General features: G+C 45.3%; 2 protein-coding genes across 2 annotated transcripts in view; one reads left to right on the plus strand and one right to left on the minus strand.

The window, feature by feature from the left end:
* Positions 1–26,707, minus strand: part of LOC123378729 (calcium/calmodulin-dependent 3',5'-cyclic nucleotide phosphodiesterase 1A-like) — a 359,073-nt gene that overhangs the window by 267,342 nt on the left and 65,024 nt on the right. The window lies entirely within an intron of this gene.
* The window catches only part of DNAJC10 (DnaJ heat shock protein family (Hsp40) member C10), a 33,394-nt gene continuing 28,795 nt past the window's right edge, over positions 22,109–26,707 (plus strand). Inside the window, exons 1-3 of the mRNA XM_045032138.1 lie at positions 22,109–22,226; positions 23,215–23,594; positions 25,925–26,090. Of these exons, the coding sequence (XP_044888073.1) occupies positions 23,388–23,594; positions 25,925–26,090 (373 nt within the window). The 5' untranslated portion in view covers positions 22,109–22,226; positions 23,215–23,387. The remainder of the gene's footprint in view (positions 22,227–23,214; positions 23,595–25,924; positions 26,091–26,707) is intronic.

Raw genomic sequence — 26,707 nt, forward strand, 5'->3', positions numbered from 1 at the left:
AAAACATTCAAATACCTATGATGTTTTAATTGAAGTTTTCTTCACATGCTGCTTAATTATATTGAATTTTATTACCCCAAATTCACTTCAACAGTAGTAAAGCTACACGTATCAAACTTTATATTAAATAGCAAAGCTACAATAGTAACCTAAAAACCCATTTAATGTCATTTTAAAAACTAATGAAACAGAAGTGACATTAAATAACTTTAATTAAACAATGTAGATGTATAGCTGAATAAAATAATCAATATTATTAATCTGAAATGGATACTTGGCTACAAACGTACATTAAGGACACCAAAGTCACCAGTTAAACTAGACATACATGATTTCATCACAGCTTTGTCCAGCTACAATGATATCACTGTTTATATTTTGTTTGAATCAGCTTGAATAGGATATTGTGGTCACAAAACACTAGAGCAGCTCTGACAATCCATCCAACAGACAGCAGTGGTACTATGTACTAACTAGTATGCTACCTCCACCCCTAAATTGAGGCATAGCTCATTCAGAGGAATTTAAATCCAGCAACTGAGTTCCAAATGTAACAAACTCAAGCCTGTGTAGACTTCATGGTTGCCATATTATTTGGCTGTATAGAATAGACCCTGGACCTTCCATTTCCAAAACACAGACCTCTGCCTAGGGCCGGCTCTGGCTTTTTTGCCACCCCAAGAAAAAAAAAACCACAACTGCGGGGCGGCCGGAGCCACGGTGCAAACTTTCGGCTAGCAGGACTCCCTGCGTTGCAGACGTGCCCTGGCTAGTGGGGAGGGGGGCAGGGAGTGGGTGGGAGAGAGAGAAGGGAGGTGGCCAGGGCTTCCTTCAGCCAGGATGCTCTCCCCTCAGCCCCTCCCGGCACATCGCCTGCTAGGAGGGCTCCGCGCCGCTCCGGTCGGCAGGGAGGGAAGGACGCAGGATGACGGACTTACTGCAGACCTGGCACCGGCTGGGGCAGACGGAGCACGCAGCCGGCTCCCAGCAGGGCGCTCCCCTCCTCCACCCCCTACAGGGTGGCCACAGTGGCGAACAAGAAAAAAAAAGGGTGGCCATGCCACCGTAGGATTGGACGGAATGCTGCCCCTTAGAATCTGCCACCCCAAGCACGAGCTTGCTTGGCTGGTGCCTGGAGCCAGCCCTGCCTCTGCCACTACAGCTAGAAGCAATTTTCCATCAGCTTATCATTTTTGCAGGCCAAGGGATGCTCAGAAATGACCTCGTAGCACCAGAAGAGGAACTGAAGCCAGCAGAGGAAGTGACCCAGGGAAGGGGCATAGTGACACCTGCCTCCCTAGTCTGTATACTTTGAATTATCTCATTGAGCCCTGGGTTGGAACCTGGTGGAGAAGGGACGACCCAGGTTCCCCTACCCTGGGCTATTGGCTCTTGCCAGTGGGAGACGCTGCTGGGAGTGGACATTGACTCTGGTCATTGAGTGACACTGCCAGGAGCAGCCACTGACTCTCGCTGTTGGGTTACAGCCCAGAGTACTTCCGGACTGGGACCCAAGACATGCCCCCAACAGATACACACAGAATCATAGGACTGGAGGGGACCTCGAGAGGTCATCTAGTCTGGTACTCTGCACTTATGGCAGGACTAAGTATTATCTAGACGATCCCTGACAGGTGTTTGTCTAACCTGCTCTTAAAAATCCCCAATGATGGAGATTCCACAACTTCCCTAAGCAATTTATTCCAGTGCTTAACCACCCTGACAGGAATTTTTTCCTAATGTTCAACCTAAACTATCCTTGCTGCAATTTACATTGCTTTTTGTCCTATCCTCAAAGGTTAAGGAGAATAATTTTTCTGCCTCCTCCATGTAACAATCTTTTATGGACTTGAAAACTGTTATGTCCCCTATCCATCTTCTCTTCTCTAATCTAAACAAACCCAATTTTTTCAAACTTCTCTCATAGGTCATGTTTTCTAGACCTTTAATCATTTTTGTTGCTCTTCTCTTGACTTTCTCCAATTTGTCCACATCTTTCCTGAAATGTGACGCCCAGAACTGGAGACAATACTCCAGTTGAGGCCTAATCAGTGCAGAGTATAGCGGAAGAATTATGGTACTTCTCATGTCTTGCTTACAACATTTCTGCTAATACAATGATCCCAGAAGGATGTTTGATTTCTTTACATCAGTGTTACATTGTTGAGTCATATTTAGCTTGCAGTCCACTATGACCCCCAGATCTCTTTCCTTTCTGTTTCATGCACACATTAGTCAGGGCATTTACAATAGGCTTAGGCAAATATCAGGCAACACAAATCTTCCATGTGCTGTATTAGAAACTGTTCTTTTAAAATACATAAATGGACTACAAATTCATTCAGTGCAAAGTTTATAGAATAGGCTGTGTGAACACACATGCAAGTATTTATACGTTACTGATAAATTTAAAATCTTATACTCACTTCTGCAAGTTTTCTAACAATTGCTTTCAGCCTAAAATATTTAAGACTTTTTTTTAGTTTAAATATGTTTTTTAAAATTCAGTCTCTAATATCTTATTCCTGCAGTTTCAAGAGGTTTAATTCATTCATCATAGCTAATTTATTTCCTTTCACACATTTCTCTACCTAAACAAAAAATACTAGTGTGGCTGGCATTTCTTTTGCAAAGGCATTGATTCAATCCAAGGCTATAATTCACTCATCTTTGTTATGTCAAATGGAAGTCAGCAGTTATGCTGTGCAGGGTGTTAATGGTGGGCTTGTCAGTCATTCAAACTATCAAAGAACTTGTTTCTGAAAGTGCCTTTTCTGAAGGAGTGCAACTAAACAACCTTGTTCCCTACCATGCAGATGTACAACACCAAATTCTTAAAACACAACCAGGAGAGGCTTTCCACTTGAAATAGCAAGAAAACTGAAAGCCATTGTGATTACAACAGCCAGGGCTGATAGGTTTCAAAAAATGGTAATGATGAGGGGCACTTTCACTCAAAACGGTTCAGCCATTCCTGTGGACAAGACTAGGGAAGACACATTGTTTTGCCCCTGTTAAAAATTCTTGACACTTTTTCTTTGAAGTGCTCAACCATTCCCCTGGCTTTGGAGTGGGGACTTGAAAGTTGGTAAGGACCTGTGTGTCACTGCCTCTTGCTGTCCCAAATGGCTACGTTACAAGCCTTTGTAAAATTGCAGTTCACACATGCTCAAGAGACACAACTTTGCTTTTATAGAAACTAAAATCTCAGATTCCATCTTTATTGAACATGCTTTTGCCTCTCAAATCCTAATGCTGAACAGACTGAGCATGCGCTATCCCCACAGATCAACGGAGCATGCTTCATCTTATCACAGCTCCTAGTACTGACCAGGCTGTGCACGTGCCATCCTCACAGAGACTGAGCATGCTCCAATCCCAGGATGCGGGGGGGTGGGGGTGAGATCAGAAAGACTCTCTCTGCAATTGCTACTTTCCTGCAGTTTTGGAGCCAAACCACCGGAACTGAGAGCTGGGAGCCTGTCTCTCCTGTGCTCTCAATGATGCCCACTGCTGGTACCCAAGCAGCATGGAGGAGGAAGCCATCTGATTTGAATGCAGAAGGAACAAAAGCCAGTACAGGGGGGGAGGGAAAGGTACAAACTAGGACAAGGAGTATGGTGAAACTGGAACTGGAGGAGGGACAATAAACTGTGAGCAGAAATAGAAGGGGTGGAGACCGGGACTTACTGGCCAAGGAGACTGGGAGCTGTTGAGGAAAAGGGGTGAACTGGGACTGGTAAGGCAGCGAAGGAAATGTCTGAGGACTGCAAGTCTGTTGACTTGTGGGGAGCAGGAACACTTCAATCAAATGTGGACCTGGGGGAGGGAGGGAACTGAGACGAACTGGAAAAGGAGACTGGGACTCGGAATCAGTATGGGAGGAACAGGAACAGGCGGCGAGGAGAGAGAGATCTAATAAGGAGCTGTGGTGTGGAAGAAGAAGTTGGTTACTCACCTTGTGCAGTAACTGGAGTTAGACATGTGTGTGTCCTATGGGTGCTCCACTTCAGGTGTACTCACACCCCTTGTACCTTTAACTGGAGATTTTTAGTAGTAGTGCCTGTTAGCCCTTGCATACACCCTACACTTTCTCATTCCCTATTGAGGCTATATAGGATTGTGCGGGTGAACCACCCTCAGTTTCTCCTCTACCATGAAGTCTCCAGAGGAAAACTGAAGCAGAGGGGAAGGAGGGTGGTAGTGGATCACCCACCGGGAAACACATCTCAAAGTACTCCAGTTACTGCACAAGGTGAAGAACCTTTCCTTCTTCTCCAAGTAGTGTCCCTATAAGTCCTCCACTTCAGATGGTTATCAAGTCATAGGTGCCAAGTTTCTAATCTGCCAGGGGATGCTCTCCCCCACTTCCACCCAGACCCCTCCCCCACTTCACCCCTTCCTCCAATGCCCCGCCCCTGTCTGGCTTCTTCTCACCCCCACTCCGCCCTGCCTCTTCCCCACCCAGTTCCACCCCGTCCCCTGAGTGCACTGCACCCTTGGGTCTCCCCCACAGCGCCTCCTGATGCCACAAAAACAGCTGTTTTGCAGTGGGAGGCACTGATCGGCGGGGCCCATCAGGGGCAGGAGGCAATGGGGGGGGAGATCCATTGATGGGGGGGCTGCCAGTGGGTGCTTAGCACCCACCTTTTTCCTGGGGGTGCTCCAGCCCCAGAGCACCCACAGAGTCAGCACCTGTGTACTGAGTAGTACCCCCAGCTGTAGGGGCATGCTTTGGAGCCAAGTCCAAGACTGAAGACAACACTGCATTTCCAATGGCAGCATCTGATCTAGAAGGCTGGAACACTGCATAATGGTTTGAGAAGGTAGACCAAATGGCAGCTTTGCAAGTGTCCAAAATATGGACATTCTTGAGTAAGGCCATATAAGTAGATAGAGATCATGTGGAAAGGACCAACACCCTTGAAAGAGGCTATCTATATATCTGAAGATTTATAGCACAATATGACAGTCTGAGATCTAACTGGAGAATCTCTGGGTGGAAGCACAGCACCTTTGGATCCATTTCCAATAGCCATGAACAGTCTGAGTTATTTCCTAAATGACTTAGTTCTGTCTAAATAAAAAGGTTAATGTCATCTTTACATCCGAAGTGTGCCAAACTGCAACAGTATGTAGCAGAGGAAACTCCCCGACCCCAAGGAGGAAAGGGATTGCGAGAAAGTAAATAAAATAACTATAGTAGAGACAATAAACTAAAGCAGAGAAACGAAGCTAAGAGACTTCAAAAGTCAGGCATGCTAATGCTCTGTCTCAGGCCAAGGCAGTTGAGAAGGAACAGAGGGCACTTAGCCTGCACAGCCCTATATAGCCTTGAGTGGGGCACAGGGAGTGTAGGGCACATGTGCCAAATGGACAGGCATTACTGCCAAGAGTCTCTGATTAAAGACCCTTTGGGTGAGAGTACACAAAGTGAAGTACCCATAGGGACGTTGCTTGACGAAGAACTGGGACTGGTTGGGCAAAGAGACTGGGAAAAGGAGCCAGAGACACTGGGTTGAGACTGAGATTGGATAAGGACCTGGGAGGGGGATCTGGGAGTGGCTGGGAAAGAAAACTGGGGACAAGGAGCTGGGGCAGGAAGAGGCGTAACTGGGACTTCCTGGGCAAGAAGACTGGGACCGGGTGTAAGGAAAGTGAGACTGGGAGTCAGGGAGAGTTGGGGGTCTCAGATAGTGATCTTGGAGGGGGGACTAGGATTGGCTGGGCAATGAGCCTGGAAATGGAATGAGATGCCTGGGGAGTGGAGACTGGGAAGGCAAAGAGAATAGGACTGGAACAAGAAACTAAAGGTGGGGAACAGACAGGATTTGGTCAGGTACAGGTTGGATTAGATACAGATGAATGGATCGAGTGTGGAGGAACAGGCAGAAGACTGCATTCTCCTCCAGAGCCTGGAATGGAACCCAAGATTCTTGCATCTGACAATTCCTCTGCTTTCAGCAAATTTCAGTAAAACCCACTGACAAAGTGTTCTGTCTCCTCTAGTGCTGGTCCACGCAGAGGATGGCAGCCTACTACTGCTATCAGTTATTCCATTAGCTCAAGTGACAAAGGTCTGTGTTGTGCATCTAAAGATTCCAGCCCTGCTGATGAACCAAGTGGGTATCAATGGGTAACCACATGGTAGAATTATTTTTCCAGTTTCTTTTTTTAAAAAGCTAGGGAATTCCATACAAAATACTATGTTAAAAGGAACATTGCTCTTTGTTCTCATGTCCTTTCTGGCGTTTCCTAACTTTTGAGTGCCTCTTGACTTTGCAAGCCTGCTAAAATATCACACACACTCAGGGCGTCAGTGAGTAACAATGGCCAAACTCAAGCAGAGAAGAGTGAGCATTTGTTCCCTCCGGATATTGGCCTCTCTACATTCTGACAATTTTGATTCCAGAGTTACACCAAATGTCCTTACAATGGGAGGGGTCAGCATCAGCCATGAAGTAGAGAATCTGCATTAACCAGGCTATCCATCATCCCAAAAAAAACCTGATAAATATTTTTTGCAGATGCTTTTGTAGAGGCTAAGAAGCACAAAAAGCACCTGTCTGGAACAGAGATTATATTACGTGATAAGAGACTTCCATGACTGGAATTTGATTTTTTGTGTTTCATCTTTTCTGGATGATAATGTACTCATATTAGAAACTATTAGTTCTGGTCATTAACACCTGTACATAGACATCTGTAAACAATTTAATAAAAGGGAAATCAATTCTAATGTGAATTTCCTTGTAAGTTAACTAGATGGCATCAGAGAAAACCTAAATATAGCTCAACTAATAGGACCCTGGAGTAAAATCCTTGAGATTGTTTATTCCAAGAAATTCTAATCAAACTTGAAATATTTGGTACTGTTGCCCTCTCCTAATTAAGTTAAACTAATTTTTGCCAATATTAAATTAATTTGCTAATAGGAGACATTAAAATGGATCTGTGATAATATTCAGTAAGTAACTGCTTTCCTCTGATTTTATAAACAAGTTTTTGGTGGATTTAGCTCTACAGTTCATCAATCTGGAGACTAAACATACAGCACAGTTAGGAGACAAATTCCTTCAGCACTAAATCTCTTGTAAATTACTACATTAAATATGGAAACCATCAGTCCACCCAGAAAAATATTGTATTTTAATAATATGTCAAAACAGATTTGTGTACTAATCTCCACTTGCCTACACTGCAGTCTGAAGCTATTTCTTACCCCCATGCCTTGAAAGGCAGTGTGTCTAGGGAATTGAGCACAGGGGACCACAGACTAGAAGCTTGGATTCCACTATTGCCCGACATTAACTCTCAACAACAACTTTGGATGAGTCACTGAACCTGTCTGCCCCAGGAAAGGACCCAAACTCCAAGAAAGAACTCTCCACCACCAAGGCCTGGTCTATACTACGAGTTTAGGTCGAATTTAGCAGCGCTAAATCGAATTAAGCCTGCACCCGTCCACATAACAAAGCCATTTATTTTGACATAAAGGGCTCTTAAAATCGATTTCTGTACTCCTCCCTGACAAGGGGAGTAGTGCTGAAATCGACATTGCCGGTTTGAGTTAGGGTTAGTGTGGACGCAATTCAATGGTATTGGCCTCCGGGAGCTATCCCATTGAGACCGCTCTGGACAGCAATCTGAATTCAGATGCACTGGCCAGGTAGACAGGAAAAGCCCCAGGAACTTTTGAATTTCATTTCCTGTTTGCCCAGCCTGGAGAGTTCATCAGCACAGGTAACCATGCAGTCCGAGAATCGAAAAAGAGCTCTAGCATGGACTGTATGGGAGGTACTGGATCTGATCGCTGTATGGGGAGAGGATTCCATGCTAGCAGAACTACGTTCCAAAAGACAGAATGCCAAAACATTTGAAAAAGTCTCCAAGGGCATGATGGAGAGAGGACACAATAGGGACTCACTACAGTGCCACGTGAAAGTTAAGGAGCTCAGACAAGCATACCAGAAAACCAAAGAAGCAAACGGACGGTCCAGTGCAAAGCCGCAGACATGCCGCTTCTACGCTGAGCTGCAGGCAACCCCACTACCCCACCCCTGACCATAGATTCCGAGGAGGGGGTACTCTCAGCCATGCCTGAGGATTTTGCGGACAGGGAAGATGAGGAGGAGGAGGAGGACGAGCTTGTGGGGAGCACACAGCACACCTTTCTCCCCAACAGCCAGGATCTTTTTCTCAGCCTGACTGAAGTAGCCTCCCAACCCTCCCAAGGCAGTATCCCGTACCATGAAGCCATAGAAGGGACCTCTGGTGAGTGTACCTTTGTAAATATAAAACATGGTTTAAAAGCAAATGTTTTTTAATGATTAATTTGCCCTGAGGACTTGGGATGCATTCGCGGCCAGTACAGTTACTGGAAAAATCTGTTAACATGTCTGGGGATGGAGCGGAAATCCTCCAGGGAGATCTCCATGAAGCTCTCCTGGAGGTACTCCAAAAGCCTTTGCAGAAGGTTTCTGGGCAGGGCAGCCTTATTCCGTCCTCCATGGTAGGACACTTTACCATGCCATGCTACTAGCAAGTAATCTGGTATCATTGCATGACAAAGCCTGGCAGCGTATGGTCCCGGTGTTTGCCGGCATTCAAGCAACATCCCGTTCTTTATCTCACTGTGTTATCCTTCATGGTAACCTGGTTGAAATACGGGAATTTAATTAAGGGGACAGAGGTGGCCGTTCCTACGGTCCCTGCAGTTAGCCAAGTGCCGGTGGGGGGGGGGGCCATTGGCACTGAGCTGTTTGCGTTTGGTTAGCAGGGATCTTCCCTGATACCAGCCATGCGATGGGGGGAGGGGTAAAGTGATCATCCCAGAGAATTGGATGCGGGGGGATTAGTTTGGTTTCTGCTGCTGCACGTTAACACGAAAACTGCAGCACTCAATGGGCTTTGCTTGGTATGGGAAAGGAGGGCGCTGATTTTATGAAGGTTGCAGAAGCCAAAAGACAATGGCTTACCATGGCCGCATGCAAGCCGAATTCTGTTGCCTGGCCCTGTGTCTGTGATCTCTAATACCAAAACGGCAGGCACTCAATATTAAGATGCAAAATGTGACCTTGTACCGAAATCACATGTGCTATGTAATGTGAATAGTGTTGTTCACCATGAAAGAGTACATTTATTGTTCTGTAAAATGTATCTTTTTAAATACTTCTCTCCATTTTTTCCCTCCTGCAGCTGCAAATTTTTCAAGCCTCCCTGCTCCGTCCCGAAGGCTATCTCAGATAAGGTGGCGAAAAAAACGCACGTGAGAAGAAATGTTCTCTGAGATCATGCAGTTGACCTGCTGTGAAAGCTCATTTGAATGGGTGGAAGGATACAGTATAGGAAAGCAGCCAACGAACGTGAGGACAAGAGGGACACTCGAGATGAGAGGTGGCGGCAGGAAGATCAGAAGAGGCAGAATGCAACGCTGGAGCTACTGCAGGATCAAACGGACATGCTCCAGCGTCTGGTGGAGCTTCAGGAACAGCAGCAGGATCACAGAGTGCCGCTGCAGCCCCTATATAACTGCCCTCCCCATGTTCCATAGCCTCCTCACCCAGACACCCAAGAACGTGGCGGGGGGAGGCTCTGTGCACTCTGCCTCTCCACCCCAGTGGACAGCCCAAGCAAAAGGCTGTCATTCAACAAGTTTTGAAGTGGCCTTTTCCTTCCTTCCCTCCTCCCACACCCCACCTGGGCTACCTTGTCAGTTCTCTCCCTATTTTTATAATAAATTAATAAAGAATACATGGTTTTTAAACAATAGTGACTTTATTTCCTTCGAAAGCAAGCTGTGATCAAAGGGGGGAGGGTGGGTGGCTTGCAGGGAATGAGTCAATCAAGGGGGCAAGTTTTCATTAAGGAGAAACAAACAGAACACTCACACCGTAGCTTGGCCAGTCATTAAACTGGTTTTCAAAGCTTCTCTGATGCACAATGCTTCCGGGTGTGCTCTTCTAATCGCCCTGGTGTCTGGCTGCGCGTGATCAGTGGCCAGGCAATTTGCCTCAATCTTCCACCCCTCCATAAATGTCTCACCCTTACTCTCAGAGATCGTGGAGCACACAGCAAGCAGCAATAACAATGGGAATATTGATTTCGCTGAGGTCTGAACACGTCAGTAAAGTGCATCAGCATCCCTTTAAATGTCCAAATGCACATTCTACCACCATTCTGCACTTGCTCAGCCTATCCTTGAACAGCTCCTGACTACTGTCCAGGCTGTCTGTGTATGGCTTCAAGATCCATGGCATTAAGTGGTAGGCTGGGTCCCCAAGGATAACTATAGGCATTTCAACATCCCCAACGGTTATTTTCTGGTCTGGGAAGTAAATCCCTTGCTGCAGCTGCTTAAACAGATTAGTGTTCCTGAAGACACGAGCGTCATGAACCCTTCCCGGCCATCCCACGTTGATGTTGGTGAAATGTCCCTTGTGATCCACCAGTGCTTGCAGCACCATGGAAAAGTACCCCTTGTGGTTTATGTACTGGCTGCCCTGGTGCTCCGGTGCCAAGATAGGGATATGGGTTCCATCTATCGCCCCACCACAGTTAGGGAACCCCATTGCAGCAAAGTCATCCAATATGACCTGCACATGTCCCAGAGTCACTACCTTTGGTAGTAGCAGCTCAGTGATTGCTTTGGCTACTTGCATCACAGCCCCCACAGTAGATTTGCCCACTCCAAATTGATTCCCGACTGACCGGTAGCTGTCTGGCATTGCAAGCTTCCTGAGGGCTATCGCCACTCGCTTCTCAACTGTGATGGCTGCTCTAATCTTGGTATTCTGGTGCTTCAGGGCAGGGGAAAGCAAGTCACAAAGTTCTATGAAAGTGGCCCTATGCATATGAAAGTTTCGCAGCTACTGGGAATCATCTCACCCCTGCAACACTATGCGGTCCCACCAGTCTGTGCTTGTTTCCCGGGCCCAGAATCGGCGTTCCACGGCATGAACCTGCCCTATTAACACCATGATCTCCAAAGCGCCGGGGCCCGTGGTTTGAGAGAATTCTGTGTCCATGTCCTCATCACTCTCATCACTGCGCTGCTGCCTCCTCCGCACCTGGTTTTGCAGGTTCTGGTTCAGCATAAACTACACGATAATGTGCAAAGTGTTTACAATAGTCATGACTGCTGCGTTGAGCTGAGTGCGCTCCATGCTTGCCATGATTTTGCATCTGCACAGGTAACCCAGGAAAAAAGGCTTGAAACGGTTGTCTGCCGTTGCTTTCATGGAGGGAGGGAGGACTGACGACATGTACCCAGAACCACCCGCGACAATGTTTTTTGCCCCATCAGGCATTGGGATCTCAATCCGGAATTCCAGTGGGCGGGGGAGACTGCGGGAACTATGGGATAGCTATGGGATAGCTACCCACAGTGCAACGCTCCGGAAGTCAATGCTAGCCTCGGTACTATGGACGCACACCGCCAAATTAATGTGCTTAGTGTGACCGCATGCACTCGACTTTATACAATCTGTTTCCAAAAATCGAATTCTGTAAAATCGGAGTAATCCCGTAGTGTAGACATACCCCAAGAGTAAAAGGAGTAGAAATAATCAAGCACTACTGCCACTGCCTGATCGCTGCTGTAGACTGCTATAGCTTAATCTGAGGTCTGCACTCCACAACTCGAATAGAAATCTGACCAGCTAGTGAAGAGGCACAGTTAGATTCCTGTCACTACACCACTATTACTTGATGTGCCTGCTGGCACATGGCAGCAGATCCTCAGATAACCATATGTTGTACCTTTCACAAGCATGTGTAAGAGCATGACACAGAGGTTTCCCTCAAAGCTCTGAGGTGTTCTGTCTGCATCTGCTCTGTTCAGGTAGAGTGGCTGATTACCCTCACCTACTGCAGTGTGGCACCTTCCCCCACCCTCCCCCACCTGCTGTGCCCTGACAGCTCCCCACAGGAGCAAGGTCACAATGTGACTTTTATATTGTGCTCATAGCACTGAAATTTCCTTCACTGAGTTCACTTTCCTTCATATTCACATCCTACAAGTAATGGTGAGCTAAGTTTCCTTGTACAAATGAGGAAACGTATCAGGTCATGTTCGCAAATAACTGTCCTGTGGTATCCTAACATCTCCTATAGCACAGATGTATTCAAAAGAGATTTGACATTAAGTTCATTCTCTAATGCAGCTAGATTAATTTTCTTCATGAAGATACTTTTCCCTTCACTGAGAAATTATGTGATAAGAGCTCCCTCTAGAGTCTTTCCTCTGCTACATAAGGCAAAAAATGGGAAACAAACAGTTGCATGGGTCACTTATTTTCCTTGGCCTCTTACATGTCTCATCTCACACAACTCAGTCTGAAATTGTGGCAACCCAGAAGAAATATGTATAGTTGTGAGTGGAATTCTTAGCACTGTGGGCTAATTCTACTTACACAGACCAAATGAAATCAGTGATATTTTATAGTGTACACAACTTGGCAACTTGAATCTGAACTTAGTAGTATGGGTGAGGAGCAAGTGGAGTGTTGCCTCTGCCCCTCCACTCCACTCAATGTGCCAGCCAGTACAGATAGGGGAATAATCTATGCCAGGAAGATGTCAGGCACATCTTATCTCCCCCTTAGAGCAAGTAGAGAAGAAGACTGAGACTCAACATTTGGTCTCTGGCCTGCACCTTGGGGGAGGGAGGGACACAGCTACATGCTGCCTCTTACTCAGGTTAGACTGTATGGTCCTAACCCAGCCATCACTGATTCATTCTAGGGAACAAGTCAACGCAAAAGAAAGAAGGATTTTAACAGTGAATTGCTTTTCTCTATTTAAGCATAGGTGGGTTTTTTTTAAACTATACAAAAAAAATCTCTTGAATGAATCAACTTCCAGGGAGCAGAGCGAAAGTTTTCCCAATCTTTTGTTTTTGTGTTATTTTGTACCCCTGTTCATAGAGCAAGACTCTTCTGTATTAACAGAAATAGATTATGTTCCAGGTGTGACAGTCTCTTCCAGAAAGATGAGTCAGTTCTTTGTAAACTTGACATTCACAATTATAAGTATGTAACTAAAACACAGCTACACATACTTCAGTTACAACTAGAAATGGACATGTGGGCTAACACTGTCACAAATGAATGGAATACTATCACAAATATTTCTTATGACGCTTAACTAGACTTAGAATTGTGATATGCCTATTTTCTTTTAAAGTAATTGCACCTTTAAAACGTTAGTCCTACTTTATCAACACAGCATATTGCAGGATTAGGAACCACTAAGAATTTTCTTCATCAAAGTTTAAGAATAATTTCCCTGAAGATTCCCCCACCCCCACCCCATTGGAGATTAATTTCATTTTCCCATTGCAACATACTGTATCCATTACTTTTTCCAGCTATTCTGTTCATTCTCTACAAGGGGTGGCATGGGAATAACATGACAATGAAACAAAAGTTTGGAGTATAATGGAACTCTGTCCTTCCTACATGCTGGGAAATGAGTGATTTGTGCAGGTAACACCTTCAGCCTCTGAGACAAAATAACAAAGACCTCATTCTTAAAACCACAATAGATTGGCTGGGATCAATCAGGCCAATGCACTTCCAATGTATATGCTAAATTTCAAAGTCCGCTGGTGTAAGCAGAATCTCATACAAATTAAAAATATTATTCTTGAAAAGCTTGTTTGTGAAAAGCATTTTATTTTAGTCAAGTTATTATTGAAACTAGTGAAAATTTATTCCATACTATATACTGTTGTCTTTATCCTCAACTTGCTCTCCGACAACAAACATGCTACTGATTTTCACTTCAAGGCTCTTTAGCAGTATATCCTCTTCCCTATAACATCTTTCATTCACTATTGAGCTGTTGATGCTTGCCTCCACTTGGTCCATGATACCAGCCTCCATTGCCCACTTGTTAAATTTTCAAACTAGCACCTTCCGGAGAGTTCCCCATAAACATCCACAAGTTGAACACATTTTCCTTCTTCAAAACCCTCCTTTTCAGTGATGCCTAAAAATACTTAACATCTAGGCTGACTATCATGCGGACCGTCTCATGGTCTCCTTGTACTCCTTTGTTTTATACTTTGATTATAAACTGCTTGGGGCAGGGGTCATATTTTTGTTGTTTGTACAGTATCTAGAACAATGGGGTCTTGGTCCATGACTAGGGCTCATAGGCACAACAGTAATACAAATAATCCTTACAAGCCTTCCTACTTTTACTCCCTATTCCCCAAGCCTGCTACCATACAGGAAAGTATATTTACAAAATACATTACTATTTGTAGGAAAGAATGATCAGCTATTGAAGACAACATCACATGCAAGCAATATTTCTAGTGCCCAAAAAGCTAAGTTACCACAAATATTTACACATGCATAACTCAAATGCTGCTTCTGCAAGCCCTGCTGTGCATAGAATCCTCACAGTCTTCAGCTTTCCTCTGACTCAGGCCCTACATTCCAACTCTGCTCCCCAAATGCTGGGAAGCAGAGTTGGAAGCAGCATTCCTGAAAGGTTAACAAATCCAGGCTCTGACTACCAAGGAAGGGAAGGAATTCCAAAGTGGAAAAGCCCCACCCCACAGAGAATGCCCTGCCAGCAGCTCCCTTTATTTCACATAAAGTCAGCGTGAATACCATGAACAGAATTTACTACTTTAATACACAGTGAGGCCTGGTCTACATAGACCAAAGTTAGATCCACATAAGTCACCTACTGTCGATTACTTGTGCATGTGTCTACACTCAAATTTGTTTCCCACCAACGTAAGCACCCTGTTATGGTGACTTAAGTAACACCACTTCCCCGAATGGCATTGAGCCTTGGTTGACTTACTATGGCCGACACAATGCGACACTGAGTGACTATGTCAACTCTAACAATCCTCCAGCAGTGGCCCCACAATGCCCAACAGTGACCACTCTACTCAAAGTTGTGAACTCCAGTGCTCGGGGTCACAGAGATGAGAAGCCACCCTCCTCCCCCTTGAAAATCTCCATATATTTTTAAGTGTATTTTTCTGATTGCTGAGTTTAGCAAGCACACCTAGCAGCTCTTCTTTGTTGCATGCAACTGACCACTTCGGCTACATGCACCTGCCTGGAGTAGACAGGAGGTATTGGGCCTGTAGGGAGTAGATGTTGTGTAGGAACAGCTACAGCGCAGTTGCTGAAATGTGGACATTTACAAAAATATTGCAATGGGGATGCAGGCAAAGGGAGACAACAGGGACCAGCCACAGTGCCACATGAAAGCAAAGGCACTGCAGCAGGCTTTCCGCAAGACCAAGGGAGGCCACTAATCAATCTAGAGCAGATCTGCAGACCTAATGCTTTTACAGTGAGCTATATGCCATATTTGGAGGAGACCCCACCAGCACCCCCAAGGCCATTGTGGCTACCTCAGTGGAGCCTGAAAGAGAGCCCCCTCCTCTGAACAATAAGGAGGAAGGAGACATGGTGGGGGAAGGAAGAAGGAGTCCAGCTATACCGTGAGCCAGGATCTTTGAGACTAAACCAGTATCTAGTCAGTCCCACCAGCTGAGCACAGATTAGCCCAATTCAAGGAAGGAACTGTGGGTAAGTGTGTGCATTTCATTCTCCCTTAAAGTGTTTCTGTGTGAAGATGGCACCCAGCCCAACCCCAAGTTAGCAGGACACAGGTATCTACTTTCATGGTTTTACTCTTACAAGAAAAAGTAGAGATAACTCTACCTCTGTTTGTTGTATCTGCTTTTCATTTCCCTGTAAGCTTAAGCAGAAAGGGAAGGGTGGGGGGGAAGATAAGGAACACTTTGTTTACATATTACATAGGGATGTCCTTTGTATCCTCCTGAGAGATCTTGATGAAACTTTTATAAAAGCACTCTGCGATCCTCTCCCAAAGGTTTCTAGGGATGGGTTGCTTTATTTCGTCCTCTGTGGTAAAGGACTTTCCTACGCCACTCCACAATGACTTTGGCAGGCACCATTGCAGTAAATAGGCTGTGATAAATAAAGTGGGGGATAGCTCCCTTTCATGGACACCCAGCCAGACAGTTAGCTATAAAATCCCTCTTGGTGTCTGTTCTTTACCTGGGGGACTTTTTAACCCTTTACAGGTAAAGCAAGTAAAAGGGGGAGGGAGGAGGAGTGGGCACCTGACCAAAAGAGCCAATGGGAAGGCTAGAAGTTTTAAATTTGGGAAACTTTCCCTTTATCTGTTGTTCTCTGCGCTGGAGGGACAGAGCAGCCATGCTATACGCAGCTTAAGCCAGGTATGATCATAAATCATTAGATCATGCCTAGAACTACTTATCTGAACTCCAAATGTGTAAGTAGATCAGAATGTTTAGCTAGACACAATCAGGTTTATTTTATTTTGGCTTGTGGATCTCCTCCAGTATTATCAAGGTGGCTGGTGCACAGCTTTGGCAGCCAGGGATAAGCTGGGTCCCCAAGATCACAACTGGCATTTCGACATTGTCAGTGGTAATGTGTTAGTTGGGAAAAGTGTCCCTATTTACACGTTCCTGAACAGACTTGTGTCCTTTAAGAAATAAACTTCATGCACTTCCCTGACCAGCCCACATTGATATCAGTAAAGTATTCCCAGTGATCCACTATGGTTATTCAAATGATGGAAGAGCAGCCCTTTCTGTTACTGTTGTTTGTGGCAAGGTGGCTTGGGGTTAAAATAAGGATATGCATGCCATCTAATGCTCCACCACAGTTCAGGAACCCCATAGCTGCAAATCTATCCATGATGTTGTGCACATTGTTAGAGTCAGTCCTGTGTAGCAGGATATAACTAACAGCCCTACACACTTGCATGACAATAACCCACTCTGTAGATTTTCCAACTCCAAAATGATTTCCCCCCGACTGGTAGCAATCCAGCATTGCAAGCTTCCACAATGCTATTGCCACTCACTTCTGAGCTGTCAAAGCAGCTCTCATTCTGGTGTCGAGCTGGAGGGGAAGGGGCAAGCTCCTCAAACAGATCCAGGAACATGGTCTTTTGCATCAGAAAGTTGTATAACCAATGCTTGTATTTCCATACCTGCATTTTAATATGATCCCACCAGTAAGTGCTTGCTTCTTAGGCCCAGAAGCAGCTCTCCACCATCTGCAGCTGCTCCATGAAAGCCACCACCAACTCTGAATTATTTTTTGCTATGTTCTTTAGCAATTTGTCCTCAAAAATGTTGTCACATCCCTTGTTGTCGTACTTCCTGTGACTATGCTAATACCAGAGGAGAGGATCATTTCTCCTGTATTCACAGTGTTCATGACACTAGTGCAGAATTGTGTGGGCTACATGCTTCTGTCAGTGACAAGTGCTGCATGGGTTTTTTTTTAAAAAGGTGAGGAAATTATGGGATAGGAATGGTATTATAGGATGTAGAATGCAGCATGATGGGAACTTGATCCCTTGTTCCCAGCCCTCCTGGTGTGACTCATGTGTGACCCACAACACATTGTGAGAATTCCCCAAAAGGCATTGTGCCAGAGGGTGGCACACATATGTACAATGCATGACATTTGAAAATATGCTTCAAATCGGTGACATTCAACATCAACAGATCTCCTGGGACAATTTGCCAATATTAGTCACATATTAAAAATGAAACATATTAAGATTTGAATGGACATTCAGAATGCTGTATTTCTACATATTATGACACACATTGAGTGCAAGTGCACACTAAATTTCTAGAATAGTCAATAGTTTTACTAAATTGCAAGATGCTTATAAAAAGCTAGTTTATTTATTAAAAGTCTTCACAGGCAGTAAAACAGTTGTTTTACAATTTCAGCACGATAAAGGTTAAGCCTATTTGATGACTAAGAGCACAAGTTAGGAGACTATGGATCATTTTAACAGGAGAAAAATGGAAAAAACTTTTGAAAGAAAATAGTTTTGACCTTTCTTAAAAAATAATTGTTAGCATCAGTTTTTTAAATTAATGAGCTACTTCAGCTGGCTATATTTTTTTCTGCTCATTAAAAATATGTGAACATGATTCATATGTACACTAGCATGCCAAACTTTTGCAGTCAGACTCTTTCAATGATTTCCTTTTGGCAGATAAACAAGGAAATAAAAAAATGATGCAAGTAAGTCACTTTTAAAATTCTCTCCTTACTAAGACTGTAAATACTTGAACAGCAGCATTCAACTATTACAGCATAAGGTACAACAATAAACCAGGCTAATACACGTGTCACAGGGTGCACTACTCACTGCTTGTCTGGCACCTTCTCCTGGTCAGTCTGGGAATTACATCTCAAGGTCAATACCCCTTCCTGTGGTTGCAAGCCATCATGCCGTCTCTCATTTTCAGTCTACAGTTCTTCTCTCATCCCATTGACCACAGCATCCTCTTCATGACTCACCCTCCAGCTATGTCACTTAGCATTTCCCATGCTCCAACTGCCTTAGTGGCCAGAACCACGTGTCTCCGTCTCCTGCTCCCCCTGCCTGGCGTACAGCAGGTGTTCACTTCCGGGGCCCGCTGAGGCGGGAAGCACTGGGCATGAGGCAGAGCCGGTAAGTGCCGAGCGAGGGGAGAGGCACCTGGCCTGAGCTTGAGCTGCAGCTCGGGGGGAGAGGGGTGGAGACTGGGCTGAGACCCCTCCCAACCCCACCCCCTTCAGTTGGGGGCAGGGCAGCTACTTCACTGGTTGGTCCCAGGGCGGCCTCCGTAGTGATGGGGGAGGTTGAACTGTCTGTGGGCAGCCAGGAAATCCCTTGGGGGGGAGAGCGGTGTGTGGGGGGGGAGGGGTTGCACCTGCCCTGCCCCAAAACTGCTGCCCCCTTCCCTGGTCCAGGGACCTTCCCCCTCCACAGTCCCTATCACACTGCCTCCCTACCCCCCGGGCTCCCTGCAGCCCCTGTGTTTGTGTGTTGGACAGTCACATCCAATCCCTTCACAGTGCCCTCCTTTCCCCTCCCCTTAGTTCATAGCCCCAGAAATTCCCTTCAAACTGTCCCCCTTTTCCCCTCCCCTTATTTCATGGGATGATGAGCCAAGCAGGTGGGCAGGCAGTGGCGGCGAGGCTTTATATTGGGGGGGGTGAGGAGACAAGTGGTGAGTCAGTGGCTGGAGGGGGGGCATCCATTTTCAGTATTTTAATTTTTGGTACTGCTGTGTGCAGTAATATAGTGACCCCTGGGGGGCTGAAGAGGGATGTGATGGTGGGGCCAACCAGGGAGGGGGCGGGTCCTATTTTATTGCTGTGATCTGGTCACCCTATGCGCACCGTTTCTTTCCCCCTCTACGGGCTTCCACATACCATCAGTGCCTTGTTAGTGTGCCATGCACCGTGAGATGTCTCTTCTCTGTGTGTGACTGTGAGTGTTTTCCTTGTGTGTGAATTTATTCAACAAAATCTTGAGCTTCATAATGGATACCATGAGTGACAAGAAAAACAGAATCAGAGCACAGAGTTTTCAACACTGAATGGATGAATAAATACTTATGTACTGTTTCCAAAGACAAAATACTGTGCCTCATGTGTCATGAAATCCTAGCCGTCCCGAAAGAATACAACCTTCGGCAGTGTTTGGGGGCGGGGGCTGGGCAGCGCTTGGGGGGGGTGGCGGGGCCAGAGGGTTTCGGCCCTCAGCTGTTTTCTTTGGAGTAATATGGCCCTCACCGCTTTACGAATTGTGCAGGCCTGTTATAGGTTGTAATTTCATGTATATAGTTATGAGGATGAAAATGTGTCCTTATGGCTTAAAACAAGCCCAGGCAAAACTCTACAGGAGCATGAGGGTAAGTTCACACCTCATCAGGGCATGTATGGGATGAACCCAGCCCAGCCTCACAGGAACAAAGGACACTGGCCTAGGCAGCAACAAAGGATCTGTTGGACTCTTGAGTGAGTTACTCCCTTCCCTTGGTTAGTTTGGGACTGCGATGAGATAATGCTCACCTGACTCTGAAGGCGGGGGGGAGGGCATGGCAAAGCCAAGAGAGAAGAAAGAACATGATAAAAGAGAGAGATGGTTGCCATGCTCTCTCTCTTCCACCTCCATCTACAACCACCACCACCAAGCAACTAAAGCTCTGATCAAAGTTTGTAAGGGCACTGAAAGTGTTAAGATCAGCTTAGAATCCGTTTTCCTTGTATTTCATTTGACCAAATATGACTTCTTGTGCTTTGATTTATAATCACTTAAAATCTCTCTTTTATAGTTAATAAATCTGTTTGTTTATTCTACCTGAAGCAGTGCCTTTGGTTTGAAGCATGTCAGAGACTCCCCTTAGGATAACAAGCCTGGTACATATCAATTTCTTTGTTAAATTGACGAACCCATACAAGTTTGTAGCGATCAGTGATCAGAACTGGACACTGCAAGACAGAAGGTCCTAGGGTTGTGTCTGGGACCAGAGATATTGGCTAGTGTCATTCGGTTGCACAATCCAAGCAGCAGCTGGCCAAAAGTGCTCATTCACGTAACTGGGAGCAGCTTACATGCTAGAGGCTGTGTGTGAACAGCCTAGGAGTGGGGGTTCTCACAGCAGAGCAGGGTAAGGCTGGCTCCCAGAGTCGAGGGTTGGAATGACCCAGCAGATCAGTGGTCCAGATAACACGGGGGAATGTCACACTTACCTAGAGCGGGGAAGTCATCGGGGCAGCTCCACCCCATCCCCCATCTCCGTCTCTCCCCCAGGTCCCTAAGGACCTGCCCCTTGGTTATGTCAGAGTGCGGAAAGTGCAGCCAGGTGAGATGACTGTGTCTCCGGCTGGCGCCATGCAGCGTGCAGCCACAGTGTTCCCCCATCTCCTCCTCCTGCTACTGGTGCCTGCCTGGGGTTGTGGCTTCTCCTCAGCTCCCAGCCCCCTTTGACTGCTCATGCAGTGGCACACAGTCCCTAGCTACCCCTTTTCAAGAGCTACCCCCTTCCCGCACAACAGCTCCAGCTATCCTTCTCCCTGCATCCTGAGCTATCCCCCCCCCACACAGCCCCAACTATCCCCCCTGACCACACACAGTCCCAGCTACCCCCACTGCCTGCACCCTGAGCTACCACCCTGACCCACACAGTTCCAGCTCCCCCTGCTGCCTGCACTGAGCTACCCTCTGCCCCCATGCAGCTCCAGCTACTCCCACTGCCTGCACCCTGAGCTCCCAATACCGCCCACACAGCTCCAGCTACCCCCGCTGAGCTGAGCCCTTTCCCCCCACCCTTTTATAATTTTTGGTTGCAACTCCCTCACCTAAGACAGGCTGGGTGGCCTGCTGAAGTGAGTGGCACTCTCCCCACAGCCCTGTCCCCCCACCCAGTAGAAGTCAAACTACACCTATGCCAGAGGGCGCTCCCAGCCCCAACCCCAAATCTCTCTCCGCTGGCCCTGGAGATTTTATACCCGGGGGCAGGGGTCACTGTTACACCACAAAAAGAACAGGAGTCCTTGTGGCACCTTAGAGACTAACACATTTATTTGAGCATAAGCTTTCATGGGCTACAGCCCACTTCATCGGCTGCATAGAATAGAACATACAGTAAGAAGATATTTATACATACAGAGACCATGAAAAGGTGGAAGTTGCCATTCCAAGGCGAAGAGGCTAATTAATGAAGATGAGCTATCATCAGCAGGGGGGAAAAAAGTTTTGTAGTGATAATCAAGATGGCCCGTTTCAGACAGTTGACAAAAAGGTGTGAGGATACTTCACTTCGCTCATCTTCATTAATTAGCCTCTTACAGTTGGTTTGGGTCCTTCCACCTTTTCGTGGTCTCTGTACGTACAAATATCTTCTCACTGTATGGGCCGCGCTGTGCAGCCGATGAAGGGGGCTTATGCCCACGAAAGCTTATGCTCAGATAAATGTGTTAATCTCTAAGGTGCCACAAGGACTCCTGGTCTTTCTGCAGCTACAGACTAACACGGGGGCTCCTCTGAAACCTGCCACACCACAGACACCCAGCCCCGCGCGGCTCCCACTGGCGCCGGGCCCAGGGACTGGCGCAGGGAACGGCGCTCACAGGCCCGCTCGGGACCTCCCCGCGCTCGAGCCCGGCCCCGGCCCCGCCGCAGGAGCCGCGGCCACGTCAGCCCTCCCGGCCTGGTGACTCAGGGGCCGCCCGGCCCCACCTGCCTCCGGCTTAGAGCCGGATCCGGCTCTGGTCTCCGCCTTGCTCCTCCCCCGTCCCATGCTGCTCCGCGCCGGCCCCTCCTCCGCCGCCGCCTCCCGCAGCCGGCTCCTGCGCGTCCCGCCGGGGAGCCCAGCGCCGCGCAGACCGGTAAGAGCGGCCTGCCTGGCCCGCCCGGGGAAGGAGCAGGCGGGAAACCCGCCTCGTCCCCGCGCTCCTCCTCCTGTGTCCTCCTTGGGCCGCCGCTCCAGCCCTGCCCTCAGCCACCCCCCAGCCCTGCGCCTCCCCTTCCTGCTCCCCTCTGTCCCGGCTCTTCTCCTCGTCCCGATCCTGCCTCCCCCACAGCATCCTCTGCCCTACCGTCCCTAGCCCTGGTTTACCCGTGTTCTGCCCTCTGCCTTCCCTCCTCCCGCTTTCCTTCCCCAGCCTGTCACACACTCAGCTGCTGCTCTCTTCTTCCCCATTGTTGTGTAAACTCCCCCCCCCCCTCCTCCCGGTTAAGGTGCTAAAGGAGCTATCTTTGTTCCTAGCCTGTTTCACACAACCTGCATAGCCCACTTATACTATGCATCATCCCCCACGGTTGTGTGTATCTAGGTACACAACAGGCTGCATGACTCTGCAGCCACCCTAGGCCAGCTGAAGCCATTTGAATGAGGGAGGTTTTTAGGTTCGTTTTGATTTTTAAGGGGTTTTAAATGTCTAATTGAAACACCTTTCACTCCTGGGATGAAAGATTGTGCAATATTAAAACAATTACTTTTAAACTACTTGCTCCCACATGCAGAAATAGCTCCTCCTCTCAGAGAGTGAGACTAGAGGGGGGGAAATATTAGGCAGGAAAAGCAAGCAGAAGATAAATATATTCCTAACTGGTAAACATGTCTAGGCTTTACTGTCTCTCAGTGGGGGCTATTCACATGAGTAAAGCTTTGCAAAATTAGCCCATACTAGAGAAGGAGTGATAAAAGTTAATGACCACTAACACTTACATTAAGTAGAAATATCAAAACGTTGATCGAGTTTTCCTGTTACTAATGTTAGGGTGCATTCTGCTAAAGCTGTTAATGTTTCTTAATAACTCATCAATGTAATATAGTGAAACTGCTACTAAATGGCTTTTTCCCCCTCTTTACAGGTTGTAACTTTTGCAAGGCAGTTATCATGTGACTGTGGATTATGACAACTAAAATCTTAAAGAAAACTCCTTAAATTAAACATCCATATCTTTTGAACATCTTGGAACTTATTGGATACGCTCTTTGAAGTCTGTCTGAATTGTAACTTATATAACTTTTTAAAAGCTTCATAATGGAGTTCTTATTATCCAAAGGAGACTGCGTTAGAGATTTGAAAAGAACTTTGTTATTATTTTTAGTTTTAACATGTCTGGTAGCTCTTGTTTGCACTGATCAGGACTATTATAGTTTACTTGGAATATCCAAAGAAGCAAGTAATAGAGAAATAAGACAGGCTTTCAAAAAACTGGCATTAAAGTTACATCCTGATAAAAATCAGGTAAGTAAAATCTTTGAGTTCCTGTGAGCTAATTTGTCCAGTGTTAACTTTAAAATGGACTTTTATTTGCTTTTTAACAAATTTGAAACTTTGCATCTTTGTGTCTTTAAAAATCTAAGTGATGTAATAACATGATACTTACGGTAGTTTAGACTAGCTGACTGTCCTGCAAAGAAAAACAAAAGTAAAAGAGTGGATATATTAGTAAATTATGGCCAAGTTGAACTGAAGTCATACTGAGCCATTGCAGCTGAAAGGCATGATAGGTTATACACTTTCTCCAGTGCTTTCTCTTACTTAGAATTACACTGCGTCTTTTGGTTTTAGCTATTAATTATTGTTCTTACTAGAATGCTGCATCTGTGAAATAAATATTGCTAGGCTGTGTCATGTCAGTCCCGTTTGGAAACTGAGTGGGGGAAAGCAAAAATTCTAGGATGGCCTGTGAATGAGAAGGGGAAATGGAAGGACCCCTGAAGAGACAGGAGACAGATCAAATTTTGAAGACATTACACTGGTTGAGAGAAGTCTGTTTTAGTGTAAATTCAAATACACTAAAGAAACATTTTTTATTTTTATTCTCCTATACGTTACTCAAGATTTGCTGGAATAATTAGACTAAAAGTCTTGGAGTAGGACAATACAAACGCCCTGCTACTGATCCTGCTACTTGTTCCATGCTTGTAGAGCCCTGCACCCTCAATGATGTCAGTGAGGGTTCATGTGGACACAAGGATCTGCCTGCACAGAGCAAGCTGCAGGAGTGGGGCCTAAAATGCAAACGTTGATGCTATACTGTTGAACTTGACATCAAGGAGAAGGACTTTGACCAAACATTTATGATATGGGTCTAGGAAGCAAATGTGTATTTGACTATATACCCAGTACTAACATTTCAATGGGGAAGAGAAGAGTGACTGAACATGGATTAACTGTTGAGGAATATGTTATCATATATAGCCTCTAATTAGGAAGACTTTATTTTATTATGCCTTTCCCCCCACAATAAAGATAAAAGCAGATTAGCTGTAACCTACTATATGCGACTGATTCTTGCTATCTCAAAGAGCAATTCAGCGATAACTGATATGCCACTTGAAAAAGAATAGCTTATTCTCAACAGTGTGTGAAATGCTCTCTCAGCTACTTTATAGGCTTTAACGGGACTCTCTATTTATACTTTCAAAAGTATTAAGATTCCAAAGTAGTATCTATAATTTCCATAAACTATGGAAATATTACTATGTAAGAAAGATTTCTCAACAGACTACCTTCTGCAGAATTAAACATACATTTTTTGTAGACTCTTAGATGACACTGATTCATGCATGTAACTCTGTAATGTTAATAGCAGCTGTGCAGGTGCATCAGGCAGAAAATAGTCTCTTTATAACTTATTTTTTAGTATTGCTGTACATTAGTGTAGTAATTTAAGGCAAATGTTTAAGTAATAATGGGAAAGGTGAGAGAGTTAATACTGGTGAGCTAGATCTCTCAGTCAGCACAGGACCAAGAGAAGGGATGTAAAGGTAGTTGTAAGCCAACTTTCCACTCCCCTGATTCTGGAGCTGACTAGAAGCCAAAATGCTCCTTGATGTATTAAAAGGAAGCCTAAGGATTGTTCTGAATTGTGCCAGCTACAGCATTTGGTCTCTCCCTAGAGGATCACTAGTCTTTAGCCAAGGACTAATGGAGAACATTATATTCCATCTCCACCCCAGGCTGCCCACCTTGTCTCCATCACTTCCCCTACACCTGAGTGGGGATGGGAAAGAGGAGTGGGAGGTAAAGATTGCTTCTGTGTCACAGGAATTCCTAGCTGCAGTTGTTTTGTGCCACCAGACAGATGCAAATAAAGTAGAGCCAAAGGCCAGCACGTGCCCAAGTTTTTTTTCTATAGGAAAATGATAAATCCTCAGAGAGCATGTAAGTGTTTTCTTAAGGGAAAATTGCACTGTAATAACATATTGCAATTACTACGTCTAATTCACTAATATATTTAAGTATAAAATAAACAAAAACCAAACAAAACTTGCTAGCTTGACAGTCTGGTGTAGAATTCAGCTCACGTTTGAGTGATTAGAAAAGCAGAGACTTTCAAAGTTATTGTAAGATGATCTTCAACTATGAGTTGACCTCTCTGTGCTACTCTACCTTATTGTCAACACTGGTTGTCTTGCTTGGAGGCTTCCATCTGATGGCAACTTCCATTGAGAAACTTTACAACATTCATAGTTATGGAGACATTGAAACAAATGTATTACTGAAAGTTAATTTAATATTTTTAGTTATACATTAGACATTTAATAATTGTGGTTTTCCTTTGATAGAATGATCCAGATGCTCATGAAAACTTCTTGAAAATAAATAGAGCATATGAAGTATTAAAAGATGATGAGCTACGGAAGAAGTATGATAAATATGGAGAGAAAGGTCTTGAAGATCACCAACAAGGAGGTCGATATGAGAGCTGGAACTTTTATCGCTATGATTTTGGTAAGATGTGTGTTTGTAGTTTGCTTGTCTTTTACAGTCCTGAGTAAATGCAAAATTGTCAGCTATGCCAACTCTATGCACATACTGTCCTCTTAGACCCTCTCTTCCTCTTTCTAGCCTCCACAGCTGTCTTTTTTTTCCCTCCTTTCTCCCTACTGACTATGTTAGCCTTAAGGCTAACTTGTTAAAATAATCCACTAAACAGGAGTAATAATACAGTCAGCTTGGTATGAAATCCACTCATTATATTAAGTATTTGCTTTTTTACTGTTCAGTTATAGTTTGTGTATATATATGCGTATTATATGTGATAAGTGATCTTTGTTCATTTGCAATCAAATACTAATAGTGTCGTATTAACTTCTTAATACAGGGAAAGGTTTTTTCTTTTTAATTCCTTCAGATTATTTTTTTTATAGTGGAAACCCATAACAAGTATTTTCCCATAACAAGTTTTTTTATTTATTTATTATACTTTATGTATAAAGAGCCCACTCCTGCAAAACAGTTAATTCCCATAGAGTCTTATTGGAGATCAATGTAACAGTACCAGGAAGTAAGCATACACACCAGAGCAAAAGGGTTAGGCCAAAAATGATTATGAAATCAGTTCTTCA

Source organism: Mauremys mutica, chromosome 10 (genome assembly GCF_020497125.1).
Source record: "Mauremys mutica isolate MM-2020 ecotype Southern chromosome 10, ASM2049712v1, whole genome shotgun sequence".
Classification (NCBI taxonomy): Eukaryota; Metazoa; Chordata; order Testudines; family Geoemydidae; genus Mauremys; species Mauremys mutica.